At 46.7% G+C, this 20,328-nt stretch overlaps 1 protein-coding gene across 1 annotated transcript in view; it reads right to left on the minus strand.

Annotated features, from left to right (window-relative positions):
• Nucleotides 1-19,727, minus strand: part of C8B (complement C8 beta chain) — a 37,145-nt gene extending 17,418 nt beyond the window's left edge. Inside the window, exons 1-6 of the mRNA XM_015072347.3 lie at nucleotides 19,143-19,727; nucleotides 12,668-12,824; nucleotides 9,258-9,399; nucleotides 7,545-7,686; nucleotides 5,121-5,253; nucleotides 2,555-2,752 (exon numbers count right to left, since the gene is read on the minus strand). Coding sequence (XP_014927833.1) covers nucleotides 2,555-2,752; nucleotides 5,121-5,253; nucleotides 7,545-7,686; nucleotides 9,258-9,399; nucleotides 12,668-12,824; nucleotides 19,143-19,234 — 864 coding nt within the window. The 5' untranslated portion in view covers nucleotides 19,235-19,727. The remainder of the gene's footprint in view (nucleotides 1-2,554; nucleotides 2,753-5,120; nucleotides 5,254-7,544; nucleotides 7,687-9,257; nucleotides 9,400-12,667; nucleotides 12,825-19,142) is intronic.
• Between the last annotated feature and the right edge of the window lie 601 nt (nucleotides 19,728-20,328).

Genomic DNA, 20,328 nt, shown 5'->3' on the forward strand with positions numbered 1-20,328 from the left:
GTGGCAACCCTACGTTGAGCAAGTCGACTGGCACCGTTTTCCAATAGCATTGGCTCACTTTGTGTGCCTGCGCCCCATTCTGGTAATTCTTGCATACTTCAACTTTTGCATTGCTATTATATTTGTTATGGTGACCAGTGATTATACCCTGCCGAAATCTCACATGATGGTCAGCATTTTTAGTAACAAAGTATTTTTAATTAAGGTATGTACATTGTTATTTTAGACATAATGCTACTGCACGCTTAATAGACTATAGCGTAAACATAACTTTTGTATGCACAGGGAAACCAAAAAATTCATAGGACTCACTTTATTGTGAATTCGCTTTATCCTAGTGTTCTTGAGCTAAACCTGCGATAGCTCTGAGGGATGCCTCTATCATAATGCCCCTCTGCGCTTAAAACAAAACCATGCATTGGCTCTCTATTGTCTCCTGAATAAAATCTATTCCCTTACAGTGAATATAAGAACTCACACCCTGTCCCCTGGTAGTGAAACGTTCCTCCCCATACCTTACTACTTTCTGCCCCCCACACCACACTTCAGCCCTAATCCAACTTCTCACTGTTTGCCAAATCTATTCTTTTCATGATACAATTTTGCACATGCTGTTCCTTTTGCCTTAAATGCTCTTCTCTCCCTTTTCATCTCGACATGCGTCTACTAATATTTTCAATACTTCTTAGCTGTTGCTGCCTATGTGACACCATCCTGTATTTCCCAGACACACACACCATTTTCCAGGACTGCATTGCACTTTGCTTATATTTCCTTTATAGCACAAACCAGGCTGCATTACAACTGTTATAAAAAAAATTAAGAATTAGTTGACTGCATACATGTTTGCCTCTCCCCCTAGACTTGTGAGCTCGAAGGCAAGAATCAGGTTGTATTTGTCTCTGGACCCCAAGCCTACTATAGTGCCCAGAACACTGTAAGCATGCTATCACTGGATATTTGAGTCAGGGAGGAAGGGAGGGAGGGGCTAAGCAGGAGAAAGGGAAGGAGTAAACAGATGGCATTTTCTCTTCATTTTCTCCCCAACAAAGTATGATCCTTTTCATTAATACCACCCTTCATCACTGTATTTTAGTCTTAACCACCTACTAGGTGCCATTCTAAGTCTAAAGATGGAAGAAACAGCCTCTGCCTCCAAGGTGCTCAGAGCCTAGAAGGAAAAACAAGGACAGTAACAGGCCCATTAGCATTTACTACTCATTTTCTCCTGGTTGGTATTTCAGCAGCAGAGCCCTTTCTGAGCCTCTCACCACTTTCTCCTCCTATGAATCATTAGAGACGACCTGGTCTCCAGGTTCCACTCAGATTAATTTTCTAACACATTTCACCCAAGTTGAAAATGCTTAGTGGCTAGAGAATAAAATGCACCTTCCTTGCTCGGGAACTCAAGGTTCCTCAAGGCTGCCTGTCACCTGCTTCTCCAACATCATATCCCAATACTTCCCAGTCCAATTACTCCTCTTCTACCGACTCACGGGCTTTGACCTTCATCTTACGGGCCAGGGGGAACAGGCGACATGATTAGATTAGTATCATGGAAACGTCTTTCTGGCAGCACATAAATCTCAGGGGCAAGTTGGGAGACAGGAGACCCCTAAGGCGGGGGCCACACAGGAGGTGCAAGGGTCCGGGCTACTTAAGATGTAATCAGAGTTAGATTAAGAAATATTGGAATGTGACACTGAAGGATCTGGTGGCCAAAAAATGTGGAGATGAGAACAGAGCGAAACAGGATTCTGAAATGCTTAGGTTGGAAAACCAGAAGGAAACAAATGCTATTTAGCACAGAAAATGTAGGAGGAAGAGCCTGCTTGGAGTGTCAGCGAGGCATCCAGGTAATGATGCCCATAAGAGTGTGCTGTACAGGACAAAGTGTAACAGAAAGGTCAGAAGCAATAATGAAGGTGTGTGGCTTGCCCTGGTGGCGGGGTGGGGTGGGGGCGGTGGGGGGGGGTGGGGAGGGAGAATGAACAGAGGTCAACTGGGGTAGCTGAAGGGTAAGAAGAGAAGATGGCCACGAATTAAATAAAGAACAGGTGGGGAGATTAGACCCCAGAAAGGAAAGTGATGAGGAGCAGAAAGCAAGTGGGAGGAACAGGTGCATGATGGTGTGGCCGACTCCAGCGGAGGCCCCAAGCCATCCGACAAGAAGAGTCTTGGGTGACATCCTGGAGGGGGAACTTCACCTGAAAGTTTAGGACAGAAGTTAGATCGCTAGAGGCTGAAACGTCTCCAGAGTGGATATGGTCTGGGAAAGCTACCTGCTCAAGTTTAAGGAAAACCACAAGATGAAGCTCATTGGAAAATGAGAGAATGTAAACATAAAAGAAGAAAATAATGATATGCCACACTGCCCGGCCTTTCTAAGAAGTCAGTTCAAGGAAGACCACCCTGTTTTCTGGTGAACAGATTTTCAGGACCACGGAAATACAGGCCGGTTGCTAGGCCTAGCAGTAGTGGGGAATACAGACACAGCTGGGCATGAAAATCGAAATGTATGCATGGGAACTGAAGGCCAGCAAAGGGTACTTACGGTGTGAGAGAATCGTTTGATTCTGCGAATAAAATGTTTGCCGTTAGCACTCGCGCTGCTAATGCCAATTTCAAATATTCCAGGTATTTTTAAACCAAAGCCGGAACTAGACATGCTTTTTCCTCTCTCCGTGATGCTACGTTCAAAATCTGAGTACGACTCATATTCTGTCAGCACAAATTCGTATCTGCCTTGGGTCTAAGGGAAGAAAAAAGAAAAGGTTTCTTACTTGCTTTGACTCACCTCAGTTCCGTAGAAGTCAATAGGTACCCACTGAACTCTTAACATGTGCCGGGCTCTCAACTAGAGCCTCTGGATACAGGAACCTCAGAGCCAACTGTGTGCCCAGCCCCAGGGCTCCTAATCCAGTAGGAGAGTCAGACTGTGGGTGATACTCAGAGGTGAGTGCGTGATTTGGGTTTCAACCGGCAGAAGTGCAGGAGGGCATTCTGGACTGGGGACTTGGCTTAGGCAAAGGCACATGGGTGGAAAAGAACAGGATGTACTCTACGAAGTAAAGGGATTCTAGGGTAGCTGACCATGAAGACGCAACAGTGAGGGGAAGGGACAGGGGTCGTGAGGGAATGTGCTGTCATCAAAACACTGAGGTTTCTGTATTACTTGGTCGGAAATTTGGACTCAATCCAAGATGCGCCAACATGGATGTAGCTGAGCCTCCAGAAGATCATTTTGGGACAGCAGGGTGGTTGGACTAAAAGGGCTGAATCTGGAGTCAGAGAGACGGGCTGGTGAGAAGGTTGTAAGGGGAGAGCAGCTGACAGCTGATGAGGTGCGGTCAGAGGCGGTGCAGTGGGGACAAAGTGACAGGGGCAGGGAAGTGCCTCCCGGAGAACTTAGAAGAACTGTTTGCTCAAAAATCCGTTCTCGTTGTTCTGTGCCCAAGGTACTGCCTCGATGTCCTTGGAGGGACCAGTCCCAATGGTCTCTGCCCCCACATATTGGCTTCTGGTTGCCTGCAGCTCCCATAACACTAAGCTGCTGAGGAAGGGAGCTGAGGTGAGTCCGACTGTGGCCTGGGGTAAGGTTGCCTGAGGTGGAACGCGTCCCTGCCATTTTCTAGTTGAGCAACCTTCGACAACAGGCTGAACCTCTGTATGCTCAATGTCTTTTTTTTTATTTTTTAAAAAAAATTTTTTTAACGTTTATTTATTTTTGAGACAGAGAGAGACAGAGCATGAACGGGGGAGGGGCAGAGAGAGAGGGAGACACAGAATCGGAAGCAGGTTCCAGGCTCCGAGCCATCAGCCCAGAGCCCGATGCGGGGCTCGAACTCACAGACCGCGAGATCGTGACCTGAGTCGAAGTTGGACGCTTAACCGACCGAGCCACCCAGGTGCCCCTCTTTTTTTTTTTTTTTTAAGTTCATTTTTATTTATTTTGAGAGAGAGAGAGAGAGAGAGAGAGAGAGAGAGTGAGCGAGCAGGGGAGGGGCCGGGAAAGAGGGAGACAAACAGAATCCCAAGCAGGCTCTGTGCCGTCAGCCCCGCACCCGATGCAGGGCTTGAACCCACGAACTGTGAAATTATGACCTGAGCTGAGATCAAGGGTCGACGCTTAATGGACTGAGCCGCCCAGGCCCCCCTGCCTCAGTTTCTTCATGTGTCAAATGGAGACGATGTTTGTCCCTCCCATTGGACTTGTTCTGAGGATTGAGTCTGTATGGATACAACACCACACAGGGCCTGACACAGCACTCCAAAAGCACTGGCTATGCAGAGAGACTTACGATGTATGTCCTGCCAGGTCAGGGGCTATTTTAACTGGGATGGTAACTCAGCTGCTCTGAGATCCTCCCTTGAAGGTAGAGGCCCCAGGGGTGCCAGTGGGCACCGCGGGGGAGGTTGTGTTTGTCCACGGCTCATTTATTTTTCTTTTTTTCTTTTTTAGCCAATAGTATGTGTGGAGAGAAGAGGAGGAGGAGAGGAGGAGGAGAAGGTCGTAACCTAGCCCTTGGAACTGCATAATTAATGACAGAGAACAAACTATGGGTTGACAGAGGGAGGTGGGTGGGGGGGATGGGCTAGATGGGTGATGGGTATTAAGGAGTGCATTTGTTGGGATGAGCACTGGGTGTCACATGTAAGTGATGAATCAATGAATTCTACAATATTGCAGTGTATATTAACTAACTAAAATTTAGATTAAAAATAATAAAAAATGTGGGGTGTCTGGGTGGCTCAGCCGGGTAAGCATCTGACTCCGGCTCAGGTCATGATCTCATGGTTCATGGGTTCAAGCCCCACGTCGGGCTCTGGGCTGACAGCTCAGAGCCTGGAGCCTGCTTCGGATTCTGTGTCTCCCTCTCTCTCCGCCCCTCCCCTGCCTGCTCATGCTCTGTCTCTCTCTCTCTCTCTCTCTCTTAAAAATAAATAAACATTAAAAAAATGAAAAAAAAAAAAAACCAAAAACTGACGCTCGAAGAGAAACAGCAATACATCCAAGCTGCTTCAGCGGCTCACAGGGCTGGGCCTCGACTCTGTGCTGGCTGGCTCCTTAGTGTGCGTTCCCCCCGTTGCCCTGCAGTGGCTTCCTGCCTGCCACATACCTGTGGGGTGTAGCTTTCCACATTGTATGGCTTCCTAAATCTCGTGTTCAGTATGTAATGGGGGGAGCATCCACCGGCGTAATACCTGTGATCGAGGACGGGGCCCTCGAAGCTGTTTGTGAACAGATTGATCCTGCAGGGAAGGCATGGACAGGGGGAAGAGGTTAGGGTGATCAGTTTATGTAAGCTCAGCTGGCAGACCCTAAGGAGTGGAACCGAAGTTCCTGGGTACAGTGTCCAAGAACCTGAGTACCTGGTCCAAACCAGCTTTTCAGCTTCCTGTGGGGCCCTTCCGGACCACCATCATATACCTAGTCCCAGCCACTGGGAGATGTTGTTCCTCTTCCAATCCACTCTGCTCCTTCTCTGTTGTGTCAGTGCTGTTCCCTGTGCCCAGAATGCCATTCCAGCCACTTCACTGTTGTATCTCTTTTTTCCTTATCTTCTTTGTGGGAAGCCTTCACTAGCATTTGCCATGCTAAGCTAGAGGCCCTCCGAAGACCCCTTGCTTGCCCCTCAAGTAGCTACTGTTCTCTATTTTCACAGTTACCTTATGAGAATGGTTTAGCAAAATAGATAAGAAAATAGACTCTGGAGTCAGATGCCTGGGGTCAAACCCCTGCTCTGCCATTTACTAGTAATGCGATCTCAGGCAGGCCAGCTCGCCTCTCTGTACCTTGGTCTCTGCATCTGTAAAATGGGGACAAGGAAAATTTATTCTTAATTTCCGTATGACCTCCATCACGAGACACCAAATAATTGTCATTTGCTGAGACAGACTATGTCTGGACTATGTCTAGAAACAGAGCAGGGTGTGACTCCACATATGGATCACCTTCTACAGCATCCCCCTGCTCCCCAATCCCTGGGCAGTAGATATCACTGTGTGTAGTTAGAAGGGATGAAAATCAGTGTGCAGCCTTATTTCTCACTGCCTCCTAAGGCAGGCTTCCGTTCCTGACCAGCTCTGACGACTACTGAAAGCTCTTTTCTTGTTGAAAGGAGCTCTGTGTTCTCTCAGCCTCTGTGCACTGGCCTCGGTTCTGTTCCTAACAGAATTGTCATAGGCTCTCTGTCCTGTGACAGAGGTCCACACATCATAAGAACGCCTAAGTGTTCATTTTCTTTAACCAACGCAATGTGGTGCTCACTTTGCGGAGGCGACTCTTCTTATCGATTTACACGTATTGGCTCATGTAATCCTTAAAAAGATTAATCCTTGAGATAGCTATCAGGGTGATGATGTCCACTTTACGGAGCAGGGAAGCAAGGCACAGAGGGTAACTGACCTGCCCAAGGTCTCACTGCCAGCCTGCGTCCTTCCCCCACAAAAGCTGCCGCCTACTGGCTTGTCCTCAATAATCATATTAGCTTATTTGATCCTCACAGGACTCGAGAGAAAGTTATTATTCACTGCCTGCTACAGATGACAAAACTGAAGCCCCACATAGATACGTGCCTCACCGGAGGTCCCACGACCAGCGAGCTGTCATTCTGTCCCCTCCTACAGGGTCCAGTCTGGCCCTACTGCTGGCTTGCAATGCCTACTCGGTCACCCTCTTAGTCCTGTGACCCCTAGGAACTCTCTTAACTTTTGCAGACCTCAGTTTCCTTATTGAGGAGGCGGGGACTATAATAACCAGCTTATAAAGTGGTGCTGAGAGCAAGTCTTCCTCGCGTGAGAAGTCTCTTTCCTTAATGACAAACTTTGGGGAGCGAGATTTGATTTTTTTTGTGTGTGTTTTTTTAAATTTTTTTTTAACGTTTATTTATTTTTGAGACAGAGAGAGACAGAGCATGAACAGGGGAGGGGCAGAGAGAGAGGGGGAGACACAGAATCTGAAACAGGCTCCAGGCTCTGAGCTGTCAGCACAGAGCCCACCCGACGCGGGGCTCGAACTCATGGACCGTGAGATCATGACCTGGGTTGACGTCGGACGCATAACCGACCGAGCCACCCAGGCGCCCTCAGAAACCCACTTTTTCACTAACTACTTAGGAGCCTACCCTCTGGGCCAGGCCCTATGCTGGGGCCTAGAGCTAGAGAAGCAGCTAAACCTCCCCCACAAGTTGTCAGTAGGATTCAGAGGTAATGCCGAGAAAGCACGGAGCACAGTCACACGGCAGGTGCTGAGTAAACATGCACCCCCAGCCCTGGTGTGAGGCCCGTGTGGTCTCCGAGCACAGCTCCGTCTCTAGTGTTCCTGAGCCCTCCGCACGGCCCGTGTCTAGCCACAGGACATGTCCCTGGAGCTCCCCGGAGCTGTGTTCAGAGAGTAGCTACAAGCCTCCACTTACACTACGTCTCTTTTTTCAGAAAAGAAGAAAGGAGCCACTCTGTGAATATCAGCTCCCTTCCTCTCCTCCAGAATTTCACTGAATTCTGTGCCGTCCCATCTACACAACAGAAGGACAGTAACTCACCCACTGGCCAGACGGCCAATTGCCCAGTACTGGTCCATTTCATGCTGACATTTTTTATAAATCCTCCTACAGTTGGCTTCATCTGACTGGTCTCCACAGTCGTTGTCCCCGTTGCAGAGAAGCCTGCGGTTTACACACCTCCCTGGAAGGAGAAAGGGTGTTACCCTTAGGCACGTGGCTGCCGAGAGGGAAACAACGGGGATGAGCACCTACTACGTGCCAGATATTTGGCTGGGCCTTTATCTGGCGTAAACACTTTATTCCCCCAAAGAGGCCAGTGTTGTATTTCTGAACCCACTTTGAGGGGAGGTTATTAAGGGTGGGGAAAAGGAAAGTGTCTACATGGCCTGGGTCGAAGTGGCCAGACCGGAGGCAAATCTAGACTTCTCTCCCTGAGGCTGGCGAGGAGAGGTGGGTTTGGTGGGTCCTGTGAGTAGCACTAGCTTTGTGACCTTCCACGGGCTACCTAACCTGCCTCGATCTTCTTGTCTCTAAAACAGGGAAGTCATCTCCCCTTCCCTTCCAGGGCTGTTGGCACTTTTGCTTCCTTTGAATGCTTTCCCCTCTGACTTGACTCTCTTTCTTGTTTGTATATTCTTAGGGGTTAAGCCTGTAAGACAGGTGACCCTGTTTCCTTAGAGATGTCTGATCATTTTTAACCAATATCAAAAGCAGAAGAATTCAATTTGGTCTTCAAATGTTTCTTACAAGGCACTTAAACTAAAGCCTGCCTGAATGACCATTATGGCTCTGGTCGGAATCATGGAACACTGGCCATAATGAGTCCATGGACACACTATAAAAGTCTTTCAGATTTATTAGACAGAATTCTTGTATTTGCAATAAGCCCTGGAAATCGCTCTGAAAATCTCTAACCCTTTCTTGAAAAATCCTGAAGCACACCCGGTCCATATGGGCACAGGGAACGTAGAGAGGTTGCAATTCCCATCTAGATCATCTTGGGTCAAAATACTCTTACGTTTGCTGGGGAAGTGGCGAAATAGAGAGACATGTGCTTGCTTGAATGAACTAGATGTGAGTTGAAAAGACAAGTGTTTACTTAGTTCTGCAGTAGATGAGTATTGTACGCTCCTCCCTTCATTCCTTTAATCAAAACTTTTTACTGACTCTCATGCATTAGGGGTTCCACTATACTTGGTTATGCAGAAATGCAAACGTCAAGAGCTACTTCTGCAAACATTTTTCAGAGGTAAGTGGTCTAAACACCCGATGGAACGGCTGTAGGCTTTCCATGTTGTCCTCAGCCCCAGGCCTCTGAGAGAGCCAGCAGGGCTCGGAGTCTGCAAAGAGCTTTCATTCCCACTGTGTCACCTGATGCTTCTAGTATGCTTGTAAGGTATTAACCTCACTTCTGATTTTCTGTTAAGAGAACTGACATGCAGAAAGGCTAAGTGACTTCTCCTAGGTCACAAAGTCAAAATAAGACTTGGCTCGAGGTTTCTGATCCCAAGTTCTGATCCCTCTGATCTTGGGCAAGTAACGTCCCCAAGTCTTAATTTGTTAATTTGTAAAATGGGGATAATATTGATGCCTATTTTATAGGGCTGTTTTTGTGAAATAATACATGGGAAGAGAGGACAAGGAGGGCTCCCGGCCTGACCCATGACCCTGACCTTGAGCAGCAGGCAATGGCCAGTGCCCCCATCACCCCATTTGCTAGATATCCCCTCCCACTCCTGCATCCCTTTATACCTGTCTGTGCACACACAAAGCCTTCACATTGCACTTGACTTCTGCATGGTCTGCTGGTAACACAGTCTTCAACTTCCTTGTCAGAGAAGTTACATGGTTCCCCATTGAACTGAGAGGGCCAGAGCAAGTAGGCATGTCTGTACTGTGGCAGAGAGGAGGAAGGTGAACCAAGGGCGGAGCCTCAGGGACCTCGGGAACTGAGGGATATACACTGAAGGGTCCGTGTTGCAAGTGCCTGTTTGCTCGACTATTTCAACTAGACTCTGAGCTCTCTGAGGGCAGAGACCTGGCCTTTGATCTCTGCAGCTGCAGTGATCAATAAAGATTTGCTGAATGTGGGAAAAGCTGGGGCTTCAGAGTCAAAAGGTATTAAGTAGACTGATGTGGCCAGTTCAGTAACACAACACCACAATCTCTCAGCTTGATTACTCCAATGGGTTGATTCAATTATTCTCATTTACTCACTATCTTATAAATCAAAAAGCAAACACATTGGAGACACATCTGACTCTGATACTTTCTTGTTATGTGATGTTGGCAAGTTACTTAACCTCTGTGATCTCAATTTGGTAACCTATGAAATAGGGGTAATGAATTAACCTAAATGTACGGTTATGGAGTTTCAACTATATATAGGATCTAAATATGAAATCTCATGTTGTCCGGTACCTAGTAGGCACACAATTTCTTGTACTTATTTTTCTTTATTGTTATCACTTTTAAATTCCCGTTGGTTAACATATAGTGGTATTTTTCTTTATTATTAATCTTTACCAGGCAATATTTCTCTATCTCTAACTTCTTATTCGTTTATTCCAGAAATAGTGGATTTCCAAAACACTGAGCCACCCGATGTTGAACAAGGTCGGTACTGATGCTTGCTTGGTTATTTTTTAATCGAAGTACAGGTGACACAGTGTTACGTTAGTTTAGGGTGCACAACACGGTGATTCCACAGCTCTGTACATTATGCTGTGCTCATCGCAAGTGCACCATACTACAAGATGACAATACCATTGACTATATTCCCCAGGCTGTACCTCCATCCCCATGACTTATTCACTCCATAAGGGCTTGCTTGTGTGTTTCTAATCATAATCGTGCCCTCTGGCCTGCCCTCAAGGAGGTCGCTGCAGATGGTGGGGGTGGTGATGGTGAGCACCAGGCAGGGACAACGCAGTGTGATGGCCGCCATATTGAGGAAGGACACAGTGCTCTGTGAATTGATAGAGGCCTCCCTGATACAAACTTGGGAGCCAGTAAGTGACAAGCGAGCTGAGGTTCCAAAGGTGAAACGAGATGTCAGGCAAACAGGAAGAGGCGGCGTGAGGAAGGCAGAGAAGAGTAATCTGTGGGGAGAAAGTCGCTCTACCAAACCTGAGAGACTAGCGAGAGCGTGCCTTGTTCCAGAAAACCAAAAGCTGTTCATCTTGGCCAGAGAGAAGAATACAGGAGGGCGGTGGCCAGAGCTGGAGGGAGACATAGCCAGGGGCAAGTAAGGGAGGGCCCCCCAGGTCTCAGGTTAGATTTAGTATTTTACTATGAGTCAATGAGAAACAATTATAGGGGGAAAAGTGATCCCGTCTGGGTGGCTTCCAAATACTAGTTGTAGGCAAGAGTTTGGTGCGACAAAATCATACAAGCCAGGGTAGCAGCCCCTTTGCAGAATGACATGTTAACCAACCATAGTTATTATTTGTATGGCATCTGGACACCCCTCCCCACCTCTCCCTGCAAAAAAAAAAAAAAAAAAAAAAATACAGACAACCATTCACCCACGCTCCTTTGCATGGGACCCCAGAGGGTCTTTTGTCCTGGAAGGCAGAGACTGGCAGCACAGGGATGAGGTCTGCAAAGAAGATTGTTAGAAGACCAGCCCCAGGCACCAAAGACAAAATGGGATTGAGGGGTGTGGAAATGATGGGAGAGAGGCATCTCAAAATTCCGGTTGAAAGGTTTTGATAACCCTGCAGCCAGTGACCCTGCAGAGAGTGATGATGTCCACTGAGGGCCAGTGCGTAACAAACTCTGAGTGAAGAGTGCTGGCTGGCTGGCTGGCTCATGCTGAGTCTTCCTGGTTTATGCTGCAGATGAAACAATTGTACAGATAATTGGATCAATGCTGATAATTTCAGCAATAAAGCTCACTTTGGGAACTGAATGATCCTGCTTGGCTCTCCACAAAGATCCAGTTAACTGTGTAAATGTCCTGGGTCCACTTTTACAGCCTCGTTAGGGTCTTAGCCTGTGGCTGCTTTGATATCCTGAGGAGCTGGGGAAATGGCAACCCTCTTCTTTTCTCTTTTCTCTCACATACCTGCTGTTCTCAGAGCTGGGATCCCGCGTCAGCCCTCGTATGACAGGGGAACCTGAAGCACAAATATGGCAGGGACTATGGTGGTTTTTGTTTGTTTATTTGTTCGTTCGTTTGTTTGTTTGTGGGACAACACTAGACAAGAAGCCAGCGGCCCAAATTCAAGGCCTTTATCTGCTGCTAGGTGAACCTGACAAACCGCCCGCTCTGAGTCTCTGTTTACCTATTTGCCTAACAGAAAGTGCCACTGCTGCCTTCCCTTCCTTCTGGAGGTGCCAGAAAATATCACACGATCAAACAATACCTATTTATGGTGCTCTTGTTATGTTCCAGAAATTGGCCTACATTTTAGGTATAGAATTAAATAAACCTTCAACAGCTTCCCACTTAACGGAAAGGTAAGTAATTAAGGAAAAGTAAATGACAGGAAGAACAGGGAGCTATTACAGGTGTTGGAAGGTTGGCTATCTAATAGCACATAGGGCTGAGAAGTCAACGAAGGGCTCCAAAGAGGGAGCCTGTAGGCAGAGTTTCAAATAATGAGTAGGTGTTCGCCAGCAATGCAAGTGGGAAAGGTCACTCCAGCCTCAGAAAGCAGCATGAATAAAGGCAGAGAGAGAGTGTGAAATGGTCAGAGAGAGACAAGTGTTCTGTGGGCCAGAGTGGGGGATGCTTTATGGAGATGTCGGCCAGGTCAACGTCATGGGGGCCTTGAAGACCGTGAGTCTGGATCTGATCTCAAGAGCCATGTGTAGACTTTGAACGGGTTTCAAGCTGGGAAAAGACAGGCCACGCTTGCATTTTCAATAGCTCCCCTGGTTGTACCATGAAGATGGACTGAAAGAGCAAGTTTGGAAGCAGGAAGTCTGATTAGGAAGCTATTAACCTGAGCAAGGATAAGTATGCTAGGCAAGTAGCTGGAAGGTTGAAGAAAGGATCTACTACTTGGAAACACTGAGGAACAGACTTCATCAAGTGAGCCAACGTTCAATGAGATCCTACTATGTGCCAGGCACTGTCAGCAGTGCCTTCACCACTCTTGCTGAGAGTTAGGGCTTCTGGAAGCTTAGAGCTCCCCCAAGGCCAGAGTACTTACCCTTTTCTTCTGACAGGGATCACACGTGGTCCAGGAGGACCAGCTGGAAAGTTCACAATCAATAGGCATCAGTGAGACATCCACATTCCGTGTGTGTCTGCTCTTGGCGAGGCTCTCATTGAGTGCATTTGACTCAAGAGACTGTGGCCTTTCACCTCTAAATGGCCATCATGAGAGAACAGAATCAAGTGTCAAAAAAGAATTAAGTATGCATACAACCACCTACCCATCCGTTCAATATATATATATATATATATATATATATATATATATATATATATATTTGCTCATTTGCGTGAGGCTATTAGTTTATCATTCAAGTATAGGTTAATTCATCCAGCAGTTATCGAACACCCATAAGTGCCTTCCATTTTGGCCAGCTATCATCGAAAGAGCACCGAACTCAAGAGCAGAAGACAGTCCATCGGCACCTGGGGGATCTGACTTGCCTTTTCGACCTGTGTGAGTTCCACTTTTCTCATCCATGTAATGGGAGAATCATGCCTCCCTCCCAAGGCTATTCCTGGGATTCACTGAGAAAGTACACGTGAGAGTACTTGATAAACGCTAAACTGCTACAGATAAGCAGGGAATACAACCACAGCTAGATGTACGACTTGAAGCAATTCCTTCCTCACTCGGGGCCTCTGTGTTATGCCCAGGGAAAGGAGAGGTTTGGACTAGATGGTCTTTAAGGCACTCTCCCATGTTGAGTGCATGAAACATTTGCTGAGAACGAACAACATTCAGGGTACTGTGCTACAGGGGATACAGGGAAATATAAAACATAGGTTCTGCCTTCTGGAGCTCACGTCTATCTTAGAACAGGAGAAGAGAAACATGTCTCATATCTTAGCTCTTTGGGACTCATCCAGTAGGCAAGGTTTGTAAGCACGCAGGCTCCAGGGCCAGAGTTTGCCTTAGGACGTCACTGTAGTGTGGAGGCTGGGCCAGGGTGAGGAGAGCCTGGAGGTGGAACAAGCAGGCAGGAGGCTCATGCAGTAGCATCAATGAGTGATGTGAACTTGAACCATGGCAATGTCTAGGGGAGAGCACATGGCGGGGAGTGGGGGGGCAGGTATACGAGATGTTGCTCCAGTGGAACGGATAGAAAATGAGAGGAAGAGGTTAGACAGGAAGGGGTTCAGGTTGATGCTTAGTTCTAGTTTGCGTGTGTGCGTGAGTGGGGGACACAGGAGCAAAAGAGCTTGTTGGAGAGGATGTGGGCGGGCATGCTGAGTCCCAGGCGCTCACGGAACACCTATGTAGAGTATTCAGCAACTAGTTCCTAAGTGGGTTTGGTACTCCGAAGAGAGATTTTCGCTAGAGACACGGAGCTGATCCTGAGAAGCTATGGGAGAGCATAAGACTGTTATTGAGAGCAGAAGCAGGCCAGAGAGAAGTCCTTGAGGGACAGCAATACCACCAGCAGTCCAAGAGACAATGGTGCCCTGCCAGTCCAGAGCAGACAGAGCATATAAGGGGAGGTAGGTGAGGGCAGGGTGGGTGGGTGGAAGGGGCAGACAGTGTCGCATCTATAGAGCTGTCAAACAACATGAACTATGTCTAGAAAGTAAGGTGACGCTTTTTGTGGAGTTCCTGGCATTCGGTGGGATATTCAGTAAAAGAGTGGATAAACAAACTTGGTATTGAATCTGTCTAGGCCTCCAGTTAACTCCGTGTGTAACATGACGGGTGAGGGGGGTGGGAGGGAGGGGAGGGTGGGTGATGGGTATTGAAGAGGGCCTCTTTTGGGAGGAGCCCTGGGTGTTGTATGGAAACCAATTTGACAATAAATTTTATATATTAAAAAAATAAATAATAAATAAATTTAAAAAAATAAACAAAACAAAACAAACAAACAAAAAACCATGACGGGTGCATTTAGATTTTACCCTTCCTCCACCGGCGAGAACATAATCTTGCAACCTGTGTTCCTTTTCAAGGCAAAAGAGATGAGAAAGAAAAACAAAGATTTTCTGAGCACCCAGGACATGTCAAGCTCTGTGTGAGGTGTTTTACCTGGGCCATCTCCTTGAATCCTCACGACAATGCGAGAGGACATTGCCACTTGGGCAGATGAAGGAAATGACTGAAAGTCACGTAGCTGGTATGCAGTGGTCCTGGGGGTCTGAGCTGAGGTCTGTTGGACTCTAATGCCTCTTTATCCATTTCCCCCATGCTGCCTGGAAGGGTGCCAGGAACAGCATCCACTCTACCAGTGCCCTCTGTCTCTATGCAAGGTCTCTTTCATCTCTGTGTCCAAGATTGAGTCATTAGGGAGAGCATCACACAGTTTCCACTGTCTCAAATACATAGTACATCACTCCAGACAAGGGCATTAACAATACATTCTCACTTGGCAAAAGTCCTAAAAAGAGGATAATATTAACTACAGTGAAATCCATCTCCAAAACCGCCCCAGAGACCAGCAAAAATCAATTGCCTAGTAAAGTTGGATCTTTAAGGAAAGGTCAAAGACTCTCCTGGAAACCACAGGTGGATACTTTTAAAATGGTTACTTGAGGCAGGATGCTGCACCCCAGGAGCGGGGCTCAGAATGTGTTCTTATATCTACTAATTTGCTGGGGTTTGACAAAACAATACTGTCTGTGATTCGGCTTCTCCTAAGTATATATTTGACAGCTCGGCAGGGTACCCTCTTCCTGTTTCAACTAAGAAACGGTTACATTGTGTTTTTAGCAACTATCAAGGCAATTCTGGGCACAGTTGAGACTGAGTGGATGGGTAATGTACACGCACTGTATTAAGAGTCACAATTATTTTCTTCTCTGAGATTTGAAAGCCTGTTAATAGGCGAGATGATCGTTTACAGAAGGAACTTGGTAAAAAGTAGTTATAGCCACCAGGTCTCTCATTTTTGCACCCCATTTGCATTATGGAGGTGGCAGTATAATGAAGTAATCAGCTGAATAAATAGTATGTTTGTAAATTACATCAGTTAGGATGTGTGTGGTTTATTGGTACTACAAAATGCAAATTGGAAAGAAAGGCTGACATTAAATTGCATCTTTAAATCCTGGCCTCTGTGTAGGGATACAGCACATTCATTTCATGCCCATGGATTTTTACGGAAACAGACCAGATGGACCTTTTGACCAACTGAAATGACTCTGTCATTCAAAATCCTCTCTATGTTTTTAAACATGCCCGGAGAAGTACAGAAAGTACAATAATAAACACTCATGTAGTCATAACCCATGATTGGCAATTATTAACATTTTGGTATATTTCCTTCAAATTTTTTTTAATAGAAAATAACCCTATACATTACACATCTGCATTGGATACCAGCCCCAGATACATTTCCCTCTCCTCCTTCTCAGAGGGAACTGTTGTCGGGGATTTACATGTATCCCTTGAGCCCTTTAAATATTTTTACATATTATATACGCACAACATATGACATTGTTTTTGTGTGCTTTACTCACACTATGCATATTATTGTGCAACTTGCTTTTGTCAATCAACGCTCTACTTCTGAGCCCTCTCCATGTTGATTCATAGAGAGATCTAGTTCATTTCTTTACCTCTGATGTCCCATCAGAGGACATAAGTTGCATTCAATGTATTCTTTTTCTTTATTTATATTTTCCCAATGTTTTGCAATTGCAAATAACGCTACAATAAATACGCTTCTACAAGTCCTTGTAACATATCCCTCTACATAAGGAATGGCAAGGATGTGCCTTTCCTTGAGGTGTACAGAATGCAATTGCCAACATCAGGATATATTTCACTGGGTCCCTGTCTCCTACTCTCTTTCTAGCAGGAGTTTCTGATCAAAATAAAGATGGATCCATCGAGGAAGGCAGGATTAGGTCAGCAGTAAATTGCAAGCCATCAACTTACAGAGATGGGGTGTGTCAATATATTTTGGCTTTCTGTAGAAATGCCCTGACACAACAACTCTCTGTCACACACAATTTGTTAGGCAGCTGCATTCCCTTTGCAAATAGCATCCTTCCTCTTTGCTGGAAGAGGCAGCTTCTGGGTGGCAGAGTTTCAATTTCTCCTCTCTCTGTCATTTGCTGTTGTAGACGTGAAATTTAAAGCAACATCTCAAGGCAACAAATGTGTGGCCCAGAGATAGAGAAATGACATGGGGGCCCAGCACGTCAGATACACAATGCAGCTGGAGAGGGGACAATGCATTTGAGAGGCAGGATAGTACAGGGATACAAAGGAGCTCTGGAACCAGAAAAAACAAAACAAAGCAAAAAAACAATTGGATTGGAATCCATATTCTGTTACATATTAAGTGAGTAGCTTTGTGACATTTACCTTATCTACCAATCTTAGTTTCCCTCTCTGCAACACTGTAAGCAATAAGACTTACCTCCAATAGCTGTGAGGGCTTAGAGCTAATGCATCCAAGTGGCTGGCACAGAGCAGCGATAAATAAACAATAGGTCTTAGGACGATGTGATTATTTCATCTGACATGATTATAAGAACTAAACAAAAACCTTTCTTGGGAGCTAACATGAGGGAGGTCTCAGTTTCTCCTGTGCCAGAACTGAAGGCTGTTCATCCACTTCAAGTATGGAACTCAAATACCTGCTGTGTTCGGGACCGCCCAGTGGAACTCACGGGTGGAGGCCAGAACACCAAACCTGGTGGGGGTTTGAGACTGACAACGTGAGTGAATCTCTTCTCCTCTCTGAGGACCCTTTTGCCTTTCTACATAGTGTGAATAAGAGAGAATATCTATCTCATGGCATGGCTGGAGGATTAAACAAGACGCTCTACTTATCTACTACGCCTACCTCCACTTTCCATGTCAGAGTGAACTTCCGAATATATAAATATGATCGTGCAGCTCCTTGGCTTAGAACCCTGCAATGGCTCCCCATTGCTAGAGAGTAAGGTTCAAGATCCTTAGCTCCCACCCTAGTGCTCCTCCACTCCACCCACTCTGATCCTGCTGACTCCCACTTGATCTTGTCTTTGCTAGTGCCTCACCTTGGCCCGTGCTCGAGGCCTCCTGAAATAGACTTGAAGCTTCAGGAACAAGCCAGGCTTCTCGTATTTCCATGCCTTCGTCTGTGATGCTTCCTTTGCCTTGAACACCCTCCACCCCCTGGGCCATTTGGCGAACATCTATTCTTATATAAAGGTTCAGCTCAAACACCATCCTTTTCTAGAAGACTTTCCAGACTTACTGAATGCCCAGTAGAGCTGGTCACTCCCTCTCTTGCTTCTCACCTGTCCCTGTATCATCTCTTGCAACTGTACCTAGAGTGTGTGCCCACATGGTGGCTTTTTCCATGAGAACACAAGCTCTCTGTGTCTTACTCATCTCTGTATCCTTAGAGCCTGACAAGGGGTCTTGCAAAGGGGTCACTCCTATTTGCAGGGGTCGGGTTGCTATGAGCCCCTTCAACCTCCATTCCAGACACATATCCCTGGGTCTTTAACCCTGCTCTGTGTATACATAGTACACGCATATAAGGCAGGCCTTGGCAGCTTGGTTCTTCATGGGGCCAAGTTGAGATTCTTGATAATCCATAATAGCTGTTATTTGTTGAGTGCCCAACGGGTAGTGAACCTCTCCGTTCTGGTCTTAGGGGTGGTGCCCAGTGGCAGCTGAGTGCTGAGAAGAGGTGAGACCGGGGGGTGTGTCCAATGGGCACTGGTGCTCCTCACATTAAGTGGGAGGTTGTGCTCAGACAGCATTTATGGAATCAACAAAAGGAATGGCACGAACAGCCCTTCTTCCCACAGGGAAGGCCTGCTCACAAGGAGGCCTGGGATACCTGAGCGTTTCAGCGTCATGGAAGGGCTTCTCATGTACCAGGAGGATCTCCTAATTGCCAAGTCACTGGCACATCTTTCACCGGAGCCCACGTTTGGGCTTTCGCTAAGATATTTTCTTTAGCCTGTCTTGTATCCTATTAACAATACCAAAAATAATGAAATAAATCAGTTAGAACTTAACTGCTGGGAACATACAGGAGTATGCATGTGTGTGTGTGTGTGAGAGAGAGAGAGAGAGAGAGAGAGAGAGAGAGAGGGAGAGAGAGAGACAGAGAGAGAGAGACAGAGAGAGAGAGAACCTGAGAACCCACAGAATTTGGGTTGATGAGCAGGTAGAGTGGGTCCCACTCAGACATTAAAGTCACTGATGTGAATTGGCTCTTTTTTCCATACATGACAGGCCTTCTTTTGCGCAAAGAAGCTTTGTTCAGAACACAGAACAAGTATCCTATTCTCGGCGTGACAAAATACATTTAAACATGTCAGTTTCTCAGGGGAACTTGTGTTGAAGTCAGACGCTTGGTTCCATAATAATCTGAAGACAGTTGTTGATATTATTTTACCAAATGCATGCAAATTGCTCGAGGAGATGCTCCTTATTCAATAGACGCACGACAAAGAGGTGGTCAGCATTTTGTGGCTTCGTACTCCCTGTCACATTATTGACTGGCGAATCACTTGTCACCATCACTTACCTGGAGCCGGGCAAACTGAGGCAGCCCAGGGCAGCAGAGAGAAGAATCAGTTCTGATGGTGTCTTTCGAGCCCACGGCACCGATATCTTCATTGTCTCTACGTGATGGAGCTTCAGCTGAGGCTCCGAGGTCCATGAAAAGTCTGCACAGGGAGTTTCTGTCCCCACAGAGCAAACAGTTCAGCAAAGTAAACAGAAAGCCAGTGGTGCCTGGAAACCCCTTAGACTTTGCACGGACAGAACCGTGCCTGTGACCCCAGACACCAATGAGAACGGTGGAAAACTGTGCAGCACACGACACAGACTATCTGGGGAAGCAGCCGAGAGGACAGGCTGTCAGTGGGGCCTGTGGGCTCTAGGTCCAGACTGCCTGGGTTCAAATCCTTTCTCTGCTTTGTCACCTTTGGCAAGTCACTTTACCTCTAGGCCTCAGTTTCCTCGCTTGCAAGGTGGTGAGGTTTACGGAAAGTAACCTAAGTAAGGCGACGAGGACAGGCCCATGGGAAACACTCGCACGTGGGAGCTATTACTACGAAGTGGAAGGCAGCGTGGGAAGTCAAACCAAGCTTTGCGTTTTGCCTCTTTCTAGCCGTGTGACTTTGAGCAAGTCAATGAGGAGCTGCTGAGCTCTAGAACCTGTCTACCCGAGTTAGAATTCTCTTGGTATGTTTCACTAGTTGTGTGACCCGTGGCAAATCATTAACCTCTGGGAGCCTCTTTCCTCATCTATAAAACGAGAATAATAGTGCCCAACTCACAAGGCTGATGTGAAGACCAAATCAACTGAAATATTTAAAACACTTTGAAGGGTGCCTGGCACGTTCTACGTGCCCTCTCTGTAAGTGACCTCCCATTTTTTTTTTTACTTTCTCTGATTCTGTTCCCTCGTCCACGAAATTTGGAGAGTTAGGCTTACCTGTCACTCAGGGTTGGGAGAGTCACTGGGCTACTAACTGTGAAAGTGCTTCATAAAAAGGCATCATAAAAGCAGTAACTGTAGGGGCACCTGAGTGGCTCCATTGGTTAAGCATCCCACTCTTGATTTTGGCTCAGGTCATGATCTCCCAGTTTGTGGGATTGAGACCCACGTCGGGTTCCGTGCTGACAGTGAGGAGCCTGCTTGGGATTCTCTCTCTCCCTCTCTCTCTGCCCCTCTCCTGCCTGCGTGCTCTCTTTCTCTCTCAAAA

The sequence above is a fragment of the Acinonyx jubatus genome, chromosome C1, assembly GCF_027475565.1.
Source record: "Acinonyx jubatus isolate Ajub_Pintada_27869175 chromosome C1, VMU_Ajub_asm_v1.0, whole genome shotgun sequence".
NCBI classification, from domain to species: Eukaryota; Metazoa; Chordata; class Mammalia; order Carnivora; family Felidae; genus Acinonyx; species Acinonyx jubatus.